A 13572-nucleotide genomic window follows, 5' to 3' on the forward strand; every position below is an offset into this window, starting at 1 on the left:
ATTTCAGGCACTTTTTGTCTGTACTTGACGCGTTTCTACCGTCCGGTTCATCTATTCATGGAGTCACAATGAAAACACCACAATCTTCCAGTGATGATCGCTACGGCGTCTTTGGGTTTGACTTTACAAAAGATTAACGGCTCAGTCGCACTAGAGTAAAATAGGTTGACAACCTCCGATGTTCAACTTTTGGAGAGAGGTTCGGCGCGCTACACCCTCAACATCTGGGCCACCGCTTTCAACTGCAGGTCACCTTTTCTAAAGAAGCAAGTCTCTAAATTTAGACTCGCTCGAGGTTTGCAAATAATTCCTGTCTCACTGGTAAACACACAGACTGATTGCAACATGTTGGCAGAGTCATTTTGCACCAGTGAGTGGAACAGGACACGCAACTACATCCTTTAAATCTACGCGATCCTGGCTGGACTCTCAATAAAAACAGTTCATGTGAATTTTTGTGTAGATCCAACAGATGGCATCAGATTTGTGATTTTTGCCAATTTAATCACAGTTAATTCCCACATTATCACAAACTGATTGCATATAATTGACATCATTCATTTGCTAACAGACTGTTTGCAACTCAAAGTTTCTTTGAAGACGGAAACTGAGTGGCTGCAAGCCTGAAAAATGTCTTTGACGCAACGTTCTCAAGGTCATTTTACATAGTTTGTTCCAACCCTTTTTCCATAGTGTGACTGCACCAAAAAAGAAAAAGTAAGAATTCCTGAGAATTAAAAGATAACTAACCAGTGCATTTTACAAAACATATCCCTGGGTAATGACACGAAACAAAAACAACAAGAGGAAAAAAAAAAAAAAAAAAGTTTACTATAAATAAGAAACTTCCATCATCCTGTTTCTCTGCATGTGACACCACAGCACAGTGGAAATACTGGATACAAGCACGACCAACACCAAAGTCAGAACACAGAGCTGCCACAGGAGTCTGATGTTTTCTTACTATTCGCGGTAAATACGAGAGTTTGGCTGGATAATTGTGAGACATACAGTACAAATATCGAATGGACGTAAACAAATTAAAGGCCACTTCTCCCCGAAAAGATGTTTCCCACTTACGATCTACAGTGTCATGTTTCAGGCTCATTGCTAAAAATGCTTCAGCGTCACAGTGGGTTTACAAGGCATTTAAAAAAAGAAATCAGCAATATGTCTTTTACAATAAATACTATACAGTCTGTATAGTAACAAGAAAGGTGCACATGAGTTTTTTTTTTCTTTTTTTACAAACACACACACACACACACACACACACACAACAGCGTACCTTTACAAAGACGTTAAAACAGGGTGGCATCCTAAAAACCCACAAGAAACCAAAATAAAAGCACCATTAATGTGCTCAGTGAACATCTCTAACATAGAGCTCATGACTGGATCAACATGAGAACGTCACACCTACAAAAAGACATTCAGGGAGAGAAACACATGCCATCAAGTCTGAGTGTAACCTAGTTAATGTACAGCAACAATAAATAGTACCACAAGTATTTATTTCAAACACCACAGCTTATAAACTGGTCGACACGCCACACGTGTGCACGTCCTACTCCGCCACGTCCGGTCTAACCTTGCTGTACCAGCCTTCGGTAGTGCGGCATGACCTTGCTCTCGGGAAGATATAGTCCCATCTCCAAGGCAACCAGTACCGGGAACTCCAGAGGAATCAGTTCGCGTCTGTTTATGCGGAAACGCTCCTCCAGCTTCTGCTCGTCCACGGAGAGAAAAAAAACAGAGGAAGAAACAGGTGGTGATGATTTGTCCTGTTGCTTTGTCCATGCCAACAGTTGACTTAAATGATCTGTGATATCTTTTTCTTTTCTTTTTTTGTTATTAAATAGACCTGCACCATGAAGCAGGACTCCATATTATTAAGCTAACTTCAGGTTCAACCCTGAGTTTTCTTTAGTGTTATGAAGGTGGTTCATTGTCATGGTAACTTATTTTTAAGCATATTTTGTTCAACATAAGAGTTCAGCCTGTAAGAAACCACCAATTACTGACCAATCAGATCTCTAACAAACAGTTTGCGGACCTCAGTGCACAGCTTTAGATCTCTTTCTGTTGAGCATCAATCAAAAAACAGATTTATTCCTCGCCTTTCCTCCTGTTGGATGCATATTTTATAAGCATCGACACAGTGATGCGTTCCTAAAACAGTGACACTGAGACAGTTTCAGCACTGTTCTCTCAGATCAAATAGAAAGACAGGATTCAAACTAGCCTCCTTGAAAAATTCATATAAAAGGTCAGTAAGTGCAAGATTTAGTTGCCCTATTTCACAGTATTAAGGTTCACAGAAAGATAAAAGTGTTTTAAAATGACCCTCTGCTAACAGGAAAAATTAGGAGCCTATGTTTGAACTGAGGTCTGATCTTCCATGAAAGGCGACACCATTTTCCAAAGAACTTTTTGGCTGGTAGGCGTAGATTTTGTACGTACTGATCTTGGGAATAACAGTAAGACATGAGCCAAACATGTAACACTGAGAACAGGGTTAAACCTAAAGTTACTTCAACAATTCTGCCTCCACAGTCGGGACTTAGTTTGCCGACTTTACACCGAATAAGGTTTTGAAATGTGTTGGGTTTTTTGAGAGCAGTGCACGTTTCTTCATTTTTTTTTAGTTTAATGGCACTACATGCCTGTTATTACACCAAACCAGTGAAAAGGTTCTTGGGTCCAGCTGACTGGACCCGCAGGCCCGTTCACCACCTGTAAAGTAAATGTAGTGAACTGAACCTTCACTAATGATTAGTTTCTTCTTACAGTTAAAAATGACAATAGAAGTCATAACACTGATGTTTTCATCTGCTATCCACAGCTAGCTTACATTAATAAAAAGTTCAACTGAAAGCTGGCAGTATGCAGACCACGATTATTACAGTTGACTTAAAACTCGCTATTATAAAACATTTTCGTTAACTCAAATGAATATTAAGAGTTTAGAAAAACTAAGTGAAAGAAAATCTACAGGTTTTAGTCTTTTTTGAGACTGCAGATGTTCTGCAGAGCTGAGTTTATATTATTGTAAAAACTGTTCTGTTTCTCCCAACTGTTGGTCCTGAAGAATACACTGCATTATATGATTGTGGGTCAGTTAAAGTCTGGTTTTAGCACTACACTGCACACTAGTTGAGCGCGAAGAGAAAGGTAGGTAGTTACATTTAAACACATCCTGTTTTGTTTTCTGAGTGGAAACTTTACTCACATCAATCAGCTGTTTAACTTCTGGCTTTCTCAGATCGCTGCTGATCTTTGCAGCCAGCAGCACGCACGCCGCCGCCACCAGCTTCCTGTTCTGCTTGTTGAGGCGTCCCTGCAGCACCAGCTTCTCAAAGTAAACAAAAGCCATTGCTATGGTCACCGGCTGGAGGCCGCACTCCTCGCTCACGGCCCTCATCTCTCTCTTCAGGCTAGAGGAGGTGAGAAGTCACACTCATCAGTTTTCTAAGAAGGGCGTATTGTGTGTACACTCTGAACCAGATTACAGACCGAGGCCGAATCTTTAAAAGGCTCAAACTCTGAAAATCAGAGAGGAATGTGAGAAATCGGCACCTTCTTATCTTGCTCAGTGTCAGTTTAATGTGGGGAAACTTCTCCTTGAAAGTCTCATTCATGTCCTTCTTCAGGTCAGATGGTTTCACGTATTCAATGACCGTCGTCTGCAGAGATGGAAAAACAAAACCGCCGTGTCAATATGGAACTGCCAGGAATAACAGCCGCAGTAAAGCGTTTCAGCTTTGCTTGTGTTGATAAGGACTGCTTCACCAGCACACTCATGCTGGAGGTCAGAGACGAGTGACGCAGTCAGCTGAGGAACAATAAAATCATGTGAACTGGAGATAAAGGGTTTATTTACTCTTCAACATGACTGCAGAACTGCTTTACAACAATTTACAAGGCAAATGAAACTGGCCTGTCCTGATTTCTGAAACAAAGGAGGACAGATGGGGCGAGACAAAGAACCAGGGAAACTCAGAGAAACTCGGTCACAGAGGACACGGAGAAAAGTTCACACCTGCTGTAGAAAACATGGTTACTGTAAGCCTGAGGACACATAACAGAGCAGAGAGTGAGAGGACGGGAGCTTTTCCATCACAGTCGTCTACACTTTGAGCTTCTGTACGACTCAATAAGCTCATTTTAAGACTATCAAAGAAGCCCTGTTGTGCTTTTTTTGACTGTCATACATTTACCGTCATATTAAACTTCCAGCAGCCAAGCTTTAGAGACTAAAATGAAAGTGTGGGGATATTTATGACCTGTGTATCATCATGTCTCCAGTCACATGGAAAAAACCTTTAACATGAATCTGTGCAGTCCTGTCAGTATAACATCTGCCCTTATATATAAAATCAAATGTGGGTCATTCAATTAAAAAAAAAAACACAAAAAACAAAAAACAGAATAAGATAAAATCAGCTGACCCTCTCAGAATCACTCATCTGACTCCAAGTGGGGGTCATTTCATACATTCATTAATACTTTTTCCTGGAAACTACTGAAAATTACAATAAATAAATAATTCAAGGTGCATGATATTTTAGCCAATGTGATTATAAGTCTGGTGTTACTTTTGCTAATAGCAACTTAATATCTGTGATGCTGAGAACAGAAACAAGCATTGGTACCCTGGATGTTTGATCTGGTTTCTAATAATTTACTGAAGAACACTTTAAAAAGTGCATTTTGGGTAGACTTTCAGGGTCATCTCACGGTCATATCATGGGATTAATAATTGGCCAATAATAGGTTATGTCACATGAAATGTCTTCTTTTTAAGTGTCAGGTTGATCTCCTAGTCGTGATTCCCTCTGTGTTGGTATAATTAGACAACGTGATTGTTTTTTTCTGCTTTGAAAATTTTCATGTAGATATCTACTGTATTTATGAAGTCATGGGGCTCAAATATACTTAAAAAAGGTAAATAAAAATAATAAAATGCCAAATCTCAACCACTCTGTGTCTAATCTGAGGGCCTGTAACTCTGTAACTATATTATGAAGGTAGCGTTTTGCATGCTTCAGTGAATATATTAACTCTATTAAAATAAAATAAATTTCCAGACATGACGTTATTTTTTAATATGTAACACTGTGTACAATCACGGCCCACAGCATCATGGAAAACCAGAGGAACAGCCGTGCCTTGAATCATTTCTCATTGTATATATTTTTCATTACTTTCCAGCAAAGATTAATAACAAATTCATCAACTGAGCCCCACCTGGATCCCAGTTTATTTATGTAGCTATTTGCAGAAGTCATCTCTTGTTAGAAACTAACAGGCGGGTTAGCTTCTATAGCTAGCAGCATGTACAGTGTTTGCTCTGGGTGTGGTGGTGCTGAATGAAACTGCACAAAAACATATTGAGCAGCCTCCTGCAAACACAATCCACTGCTGCAACAATCCCATTTCAAGTTTTTGGATGTGAAATGACTTGTGGCAGACTGGAATCTGATACAAAAACACGAGGGAAACTATTTTGGATTTTTTTTTATATCCTCTGATGCTTTTTTAAGTAAGAAATGCTTTGGGAGACTTCTGCAGACATCTGGGAGTTTTGGATTGAGTCGTAAGAACAAACGTGCACACAAACATTTACTTTTCTGTGTTGTCATTCTGTGTTTGCTCCACTGTTACTTTCCATGTCTGCAGTCTTTTGTATTGCATTTGTGGAAAGGTAGTAACCTGTTAGTAACCTGGTTATCCATTCACATGGCAGAGAAAGCGCCTCCTTCGAGGACAAACCTCACTGTAAAAATCAGATTTCTCTCATCCCCAGCAATACAGATACAGAGTTAAACATTTAACAGCCTCAGCTCCAGTCAGCATTTGCTCTCGTTTGTAACTGCTATGAGGTTATCAGCCGAACATTTTTAGATTTTGGACCTTTTAGTTTCTGTCACATGCTGCAGATGATTTAATGGAACAAGGTGGCGTATGCTCAGAAGGTTTTTTTATATGATGTCCAAGGGAGAGAATATCTCTAGTTTGCTAAAACAGGCACTCAGCTCAGGCTGTGAGCACAGAAGCCTTGGAACTCCTCTGGGAACTTACTTTTAAGCATTATCTAAAGTTCCTATAATTTCAGTGGGGATAGGGACATAAAAATGCAATTATAACTATCACAGGTCTAAGCTGATTAAAAAAAGAAACACTTAAAAAGTTTTTGAGCGTTTTTTTCCTCCTGGGACTCCTACAGCCAAATTTGCAGAGAATTCTCCAAAGATTTCCAATATTAACACCTCTGGCCCACCCACCAGAGGAAGGACAGCCAATAAGAATGAAGATGGCTTAAAGGGAAGCAGGAGGGGTGGTAAATGCCTTATTTCAGAGTGGATGAACTGGTGAGTTGCACTGAGGTCTGGTATAAAACACAAAATGTGAATGAGACATGGATGCTATTTCCTCAGTTAAAATTAGTTGAGTTTTGATGGCAAAAACAACACCACAGACGAACCGATGATGAACGAACACCACCTCTATTATAAACCTGTGTTTCGGTGTTTATTAGTTAGCTGGTAAGATGAGAAAAAAAAACAACCCCGAGTTTCTTTTTGTTTTGCTTGGTTTCATCTGCTGCGATCTGATAAATAACTCCCCGACTAGCTGATAATGAAAGTAAGAGCTGCAGCCTCGCTCACCACGTATGATGCAAATATGAGAACCCGCTTGTGTCTCCCGCAGGGCCACTGAGGGTCACTGAGCAGGTTGGGGTCATATTCCACCACCTCCTCCACATCTGAAATCAAACACACACACACACACACAGAAATGAGTGAATAATTACGGCTCCGGTCAGTTAGGATCAAGATGCAGATGTAAGCTTCATACATGGGTCCTGTGCCGCGCTGTTGTTCAGACGAGCAGGGGTGAAGCCCTTCTGCCCGTTGCCTCGGAAACGTGACTGAGGGGTCTGGGCTGTGCAGCTATCTGGTGGACCACCGCTGCTGCTGCCACCGCTCTTTTGTCTCACCAAGGCATTGGTTGGATAAAGAAACTGAGCGTAGGACACCGTCTGAGGAATAACGAGACAGTCAAGTATCTACCTTTTCATCAGTATATTTAGTTACAATAAAAACAAACAAACACAAAGAAACCAAACAACAATCTGCTCGTCTAATTCCCCCCCAAAAAAGGGCAATCCAGTTTTCACAAACTCTGAATATACTGCACAGATGAGCAAAGTACAGCTCGAAGGATAGAAGCCGCCTGCAAATCATCACAGTTTGGTCCCCGACGTCCACTCCCAGTCCCAAAAATACATAAATAAATGAAATAAATTAAAAATCAATACAAGGCAGCACTATGTTCATGAATCTCGAGGCAACTGACTGTAATGACTCCGACCTGATATTTATTCAGGTTTAACAGCTAGAGCGCTCATTTACTCAAGCATAAAACAGATTTTTATGTTTATCAAATATCCAGAATTAGCAGTAAACATGCACCGTGCTTATATGCATGGTCACCCAATATAAGCTCATTTTGAGTCAGGCAAAATTCTTCAGATTAAAACACAAAGTTGCAGCCCTTTTTTCCATATTGAGGAAAAAAAATTCTTTATGTGCAGGAAACACTTTCACCCAGAAAAAATAACCTGATATGTCTACCAGTTTCATGGAGTTTACATAATTTAGTTAATAAAGTGCTCTGGAAAATAAAAATGTGTCCACCTCTGATCTAGTGATCTACTCAATGTCTGGTATGTTTTTAATATCGTGCACAAGTCTTCAGTGGCAAGTTACAGTGTGCTAGTCTCAGATGAGTATGAGTCACAGCACAAGCAGAGCTTCAATCGTGTGTATACTGTAGGTATCGCAGTACATCAGGCTGGCACTCACCTTTCCACAGGCACCCATCTCCACACCTTCCAGAGAAGGAAGCAGATCAGCAGCCACCACCGAGGAGAGTCTTTGCCTCTGAGCCTCCAGCTTAGGGTCACTGTTCACGAAAAGACACATTTATGTGACCGTTCCACCCACTCCTGCACACTCGCTGCCCTTTTGAGAATGATATGGATCAAACAGGAGGAGGATGGAAACATAAAAGTGAAGGATGGGTGCTCTCTGCTTGGGATGGTGCTTTCTTTGTACCTGATATTTGAACTCTCTCCATAGGGCAGCACTGAGAAAGCAGCGTAAAGCGACCGCTTGGCACAAATCAGCATGATCCTGCAGGACACAACAAGTACAGGCAGACAAAACAGATGGTGTGTCAGTCTACAAGCAACAGCTACAGTCACCACTACTCTGCAGCTACACGAACACTCATCAGCTGCAGCGACGGCAAAATCAGTCACACAGCCGCTTCTGTGCTTGTCAGTACTAAAGCTACACAGCTCTCGACAACAACCTAAAGCAGGAGGAGGGAACCATTACATTCAAGTCACAGAGGTATTCATAAAATCTGGATCACAATCCGTTTTTTCAGGGCATAAAAACCACAGGTATGCCAATACTGTGAGCGTTTTCTTTGCTTTAATAACATCAACTCTGCAAATATTCAATTAATATTTTAAAGAGGACGTGTTCTGCTCATTTCCAGCTCCATATTTTGTCCTTAGGCTCTACTAGAGCGCTTTGTGTGATTCACAGTTGAAAATAATCCCTATTTATCTTACTGAAACAAGCTGATTTAGCTCCCTGTGAGACAGCATTCTTCTGAATGGTTGCCCCTAGTAAATGAGAGTGTTTGAAAGGCAAGATCCATGTGAGTAGAGAGATATCTGCTCTCAGTGACATCTCATAGAGCCAGCATTGGGAAAAAAAAAATGACTGAAACATGTATTGGTAGTCTGAAGCCTAAGCCTTTGGCTAATAGACCCACACTTCTATACTTTGCGAGTCCATAACTCTGAATATTGGTGATTTTCGTTCTATTTTACAGCTGGTTATGAGGGAGTCAGGTGGGAGCCACTGATTGATTTTCAGTGGAATGATTTTCAGCTGCCACCTTTCCCGCATGATGATTTGACCTTTGAGAAGTTCACCCTAAAAACAGCTTCTAAAGTTTTCTCCAGTGAAATATGAGAAAACAGATAAAACATCCAACGCACGGCTTGTTTCTGTTATTCTACATTACACAAATCTTTATATTTATACATATAACTAGAGTGGTTCTGCTCTTGACATTATAATATCCCAAGATATCGATGCTCAAACTTTAACAGACCTTAAATGTGTTTTTCAGCCATCTCTGGTACAATATGAGGGTTGCAGAAACATTAAGGCGACCTAAAAAGTGCCATTTTGACCAACTTCTATGTATTTTGGGGCTTGTAACTCAGATCAGCTGATTCTGTGTTTCTTCTTATATATAGTGCATAAACCTCTGTGCAACTCGAATGTATTGGTAATACACAAGGGGCTGAAACTACAGCTGGATTCATTCAAACCAGGAACAGGCAACCAGCAAACACAGTAAACACTCACGAGGACTCCTCTGTGCTGACAGAAATGCAGACAAACAGACTGATCTACTGAGCAGCACCACAACCAGTACGTACTAAAAACAGCTCCCCACAAAAAAACATCAATAACATACAGTCAGCAGCCACTGCCAACACTCAGCTGTAAACACGCAGCCCGGCTGACCCTCGGAGAGATACCAAATCTCTTGTGGGGGGGGGGGGGGGGGACAGTATTACAACACTGACTTCTATTAGTGCTAATTACCTTATGGTATAAACTCTAAATGAGAGCTTCCCTTCAGCTCAGGAAGTAACACGCAATGTGTGTCTGCCTCAAACTGAAACAGAAAGCCAAACCTGTGGGACAGTTTGGGATTGTCATTGGTTTGCACGCACCAGCAGAAAACACTGAACACACATATATATGCATGTGGGGATGGATATGAAGTAGACAGTGGATGTTGGATGGCAAATGGGGAGTAAGATAATAGATTAAAAAAAATAATTATTTGACATGTTTGTGCCGAAGTTTACAGATAGAATATTTATTTTTTCGCTGTTGTGGTCAACCAGCTGCCAGCAGTGTGGCATTTCATTTCCCTGGCCCCCTCTGGGTTACCTTACTGTTGCCGTAATGGGGTGTTACATTTCCACACTGCACCTCTTTTGGCTTTTGCTAAGCTTCCAGGGGTGATTAAATTCACTTTAGCAATCACAACTCTGCAGCTGTATCCCTGTTATTCCTCTGCAGCTTGTGCACCAGATAAGCAGCTTATTACAGAGGAGTACAACGCTGCTATATTTAAGGCCTATTTAAAAATTAAACAGACAGATTTTTCTGCATTTTTTTTTTTACATTCCTCTGCTAAAATCTGGGTGGAAATATGTGTACAAACACTGCTCTGAGACTCACCTGGATCCTCGGGTATCGTATTGCCTCATACTCTTGATGAAGTGGACTTTCTTTGGCACTTTGGGTCCCGGTGAGCCAGAGACATTCCTCAGCCTGATTAAAACACCACTTGAATTAATAATGCTTTCACAATATAACCCAAACAAAGAGTGTGCACGTGTTAGGACTTTCACTGTAATCACAAATCTCTTTGCCTTATAGGTTTGGAGGTAAAGGCGAATTATTTGGAGTATTTTCACCACAGAGTGATAACAAATGTGCTTTATTTCATGTACTGAGCTATTTCACGTTATTTGTTCTATTGAAATTAAAAAATTACCTTTAGACTTTTATTCATTCTGTTCCTCTTCGTATTACATATAGCTTTTAATACAGACTTCTGTTGCGATTATGATTATATTATATTCACACTTTTATTATTATATTTTATATACATTAAAAAAATAATAATGGGTTCCTTTATTTTACTTCAGCTTCTGTTTTGTCATGTCATATGTTTTGTTGATTGTTTTTATCTGGCGTAGCAAAGGAATTCCCAACTTCTGACATGAATATAGAACATGTTACATTATCGTTTTAATTCAGGACACAAATGAACAGTTTTGACCAGATTACAGAGACATAACCCTGATTTAAGTGCTCGTGTTTAACATTTAGACCTACTGATAGCTAATAATACCGAAAATGCTGGAACCCATTAAAATCAAAGTGACTTCCCCTGAAGATACCAGCTGGTGCCGTCTCTTACGGAAGTCAGTAGCCCCGTTTAAAGGCCCATGTTGACACATAAATCACTAATGTGCTCACCTCTGCCGTGAATCCAGAGAATTACCGGCACCGACGGGACTGAGCGCGGCGGGCGTTGACTTGACACGGGAGCAGTGCGGGTGTCCGGTCGGGACGGGAGAAAGAGGAGTGTCTGGGGTTAGCGTCTCGGCCGCACTGGTACTATCCAAAAATACCTCGTTAGCTCCAACAGCACCTGGCCCGGACATTACCAAAGAAGGTCCACCCGGACCGACCACCCCTGGGAAACTGGAGGATGAGCCACTACCGCTTGCGGCGAGGTCTGTCACCTGGGCGACCGGTCCTTGACTATCCGACGGCTGGGGCACAACAGCGGCACCGCAGTCTCTGTCCCTGGGTCGGGGCTCCTCAGCGGCTTTCTGGTCGACATTTCCATCGCTAGGTTGACACTGGGGTCGTCCGTCGAGTGAGATATTACTGAGAAACAGCAGAGCAGCCTGTCTTCGCCGGGAGTCCTTCGCTTTCCTGCGCTGGTCTTGGTGAGTCTTTGCCGATTTACTGCCAGTGGACTGTAGACCGCAGAGAGCGGTCGCCATTCTAGTTTGAAATGTGGCAGTTGAACGAAAAGGCAAAGCGAAACCGGTAAGAGCATATTTGCCCCACCTCTCTGTTTGCTGATTGGCTTTGAGGGTGATTATGCAAATTAAATCGTGTAAATACTGGTAGGGGATTGGATATAGTCACCAAAATATTCTAGTTTCTTGTACCTGGTTGGCTGTAATGTTATAGTGGGAAGGGGGCTAGTAACAAAGGAAATATTCAATGGCTTTTATATATGACAACTAATCAATTATATCAGTTATATCAATCAGAATATGCATAAATATTTTTCAGTCCGAGGGCATCAAGGTCTAAAAACTAATGAATTGATCTAACAATCTTCTTTTTAAAAAAAAAAAAAAATGTGTTCAATGTAATCAAAGGTGGGTGAGTGTTTTTTCACATCAAAACATGGTAACACATTTTATTAATAATATTAAACGAAGGGCCTGAATAGAATTGCCAAATCCACCTGAAGGCTCCAGTTGCATTTAAATAATTTCAATTTGGCTAGTTGTCTGATATGCAACACTGCATAGGTCTCTGATGAAATACACTGCAGTTTAAATGAGTTAAAGAATTTTGCCGTCAGTTACCTCTGTGTGTTTAGCATAGCGCTGCATCTTACTGATTTGGGAGTTTTATTTGATTTTTATGTATGTTGTTGGCTGGATTGAGAGATTCTATAGGCCATTTATGGACATGCGATTCCTAAAACATTCAGTCACGCTGGTGTAATCTACAAATGTTGATAATGTACTTATTGACATTTATTTAGCAATTTTCCACTCTTATTGAGCATTCAAGCTCTATGAATGTTTTGGTGTTTTATCATAAAAGAAAGTCTGAAAATCAACAAGGAAGCAAACATTTTTTTTCTAGATGTGTTATATTCAAGCAGCAGTCTCTGGAGCTGAAAGAAGCCAATGCAACAGTGTCAAAAAAACTGCACTTCCTCTAGGGTTCAACTTGAGGCTGACTCCAAAAGTGAATCAGTCTCCAAAGACTGCCATCTTAAAATGTCCAACTTTATAGCATTAGGTATAGCAAAGCACGTTGACAGCCTTGCAGAAAAACACTTTTGTTCTCTTTGGATCATTTTCCTATTGATAACAACTGCACACTTATTTATAAGTCATCCACTTGAATGCTAGTAAGGCCTAAAGTCCTGCTTTGATTGATAGGTGAACGAATGCCTCCCTTTGGGGTTTTTTTCAGGCACACCCAACTGGAAGGGATCCCAGGGTAAAGCCAGAACTCACTGGGGACATTACATATCTCATCTGGCCTGGGAATGACTCAAGATGTGTGGGTGAATGAATGATGACCCAGGTAACTGTAGCTGGGAGCTGTCTGCTAGGACTCACTTTTTAACTGGATATCTCCTTTGTGTTTGAATTATTTAACAAACATTATGACTTCCTGTGTGGGCCGGACCATCTAAGAAGTTTGTGTTTCACTTCTGGTGAATAAAATTCAAGTATTTCATTATTCTTTTACTTAATTATTGTGTCTGCATTAGAGCGTGACCCAATACAGGAATTTTAAAGACTGATACTGATACCAGTGCCGATATTTTCTGACTTAACATATCATATATCTGTCGATATTTTTCCATCTAGATTCACAAAAATAAACAGATTTTTCTAACACATGTTACGTGTAATTATTTATGAGTCCTTGCTAACCTAACCATTTTTTCATGCTTATCTAATTCAGGGTTGCAGGGGTGTCTATCCCAGCTGGATGACCCCTGGACAGGTTGACTGTCTGTTGCAGAGTTAATACAGAAAGACAATTCACCTAACCCCACTAACTGCAAGTTTTTTGGAGAAGGCTGGAGTACCCAGAGACAATGGGTGACATGGGGAAA

The 13572-nt window shown here is 40.7% G+C and overlaps 1 protein-coding gene across 2 annotated transcripts; it reads right to left on the bottom strand.

Annotated features, from left to right (window-relative positions):
• Positions 1–17: 17 nt before the first annotated feature.
• On the bottom strand, positions 18–11862 carry LOC120719189 (CDK5 and ABL1 enzyme substrate 2-like). Of its 2 annotated transcripts, XM_040008214.1 has the most exons (9): positions 11160–11860; positions 10353–10445; positions 8124–8201; positions 7872–7971; positions 6862–7045; positions 6672–6769; positions 3580–3686; positions 3233–3437; positions 18–1727 (listed from the first exon to the last, which is right to left on the bottom strand). In XM_040008214.1, the coding sequence occupies exons 1-9, from the start codon at positions 11693–11695 to the stop codon at positions 1587–1589; spliced, it is 1542 nt and encodes a 513-aa protein (XP_039864148.1). In that variant the 5' UTR covers positions 11696–11860; the 3' UTR covers positions 18–1586. The 2 variants fall into 2 exon arrangements, with proteins under 2 accessions (XP_039864148.1, XP_039864149.1); XM_040008215.1 differs by lacking the exon at positions 8124–8201 and having other exon boundaries at positions 11160–11862.
• Positions 11863–13572: the final 1710 nt, after the last annotated feature.

Source organism: Simochromis diagramma, unplaced genomic scaffold (genome assembly GCF_900408965.1).
Source record: "Simochromis diagramma unplaced genomic scaffold, fSimDia1.1 OVJJ01000545.1, whole genome shotgun sequence".
NCBI classification, from domain to species: Eukaryota; Metazoa; Chordata; class Actinopteri; order Cichliformes; family Cichlidae; genus Simochromis; species Simochromis diagramma.

Excerpts from the sequence above, each read along its gene's own strand:
- LOC120719189 (XM_040008214.1), bottom strand. The coding sequence starts at position 11,695 with ATGGCGACCGCTCTCTGCGGTCTACAGTCCACTGGCAGTAAATCGGCA. Across the intron at positions 7,046-7,871 it reads AGATGGGTGCCTGTGGAAAG|ACGGTGTCCTACGCTCAGTT; the intron begins GTGAGTGCCAGC and ends GTTATTCCTCAG. Across the intron at positions 3,687-6,671 it reads TCATATTTGCATCATACGTG|ACGACGGTCATTGAATACGT; the intron begins GTGAGCGAGGCT and ends CCATCTCTGCAG.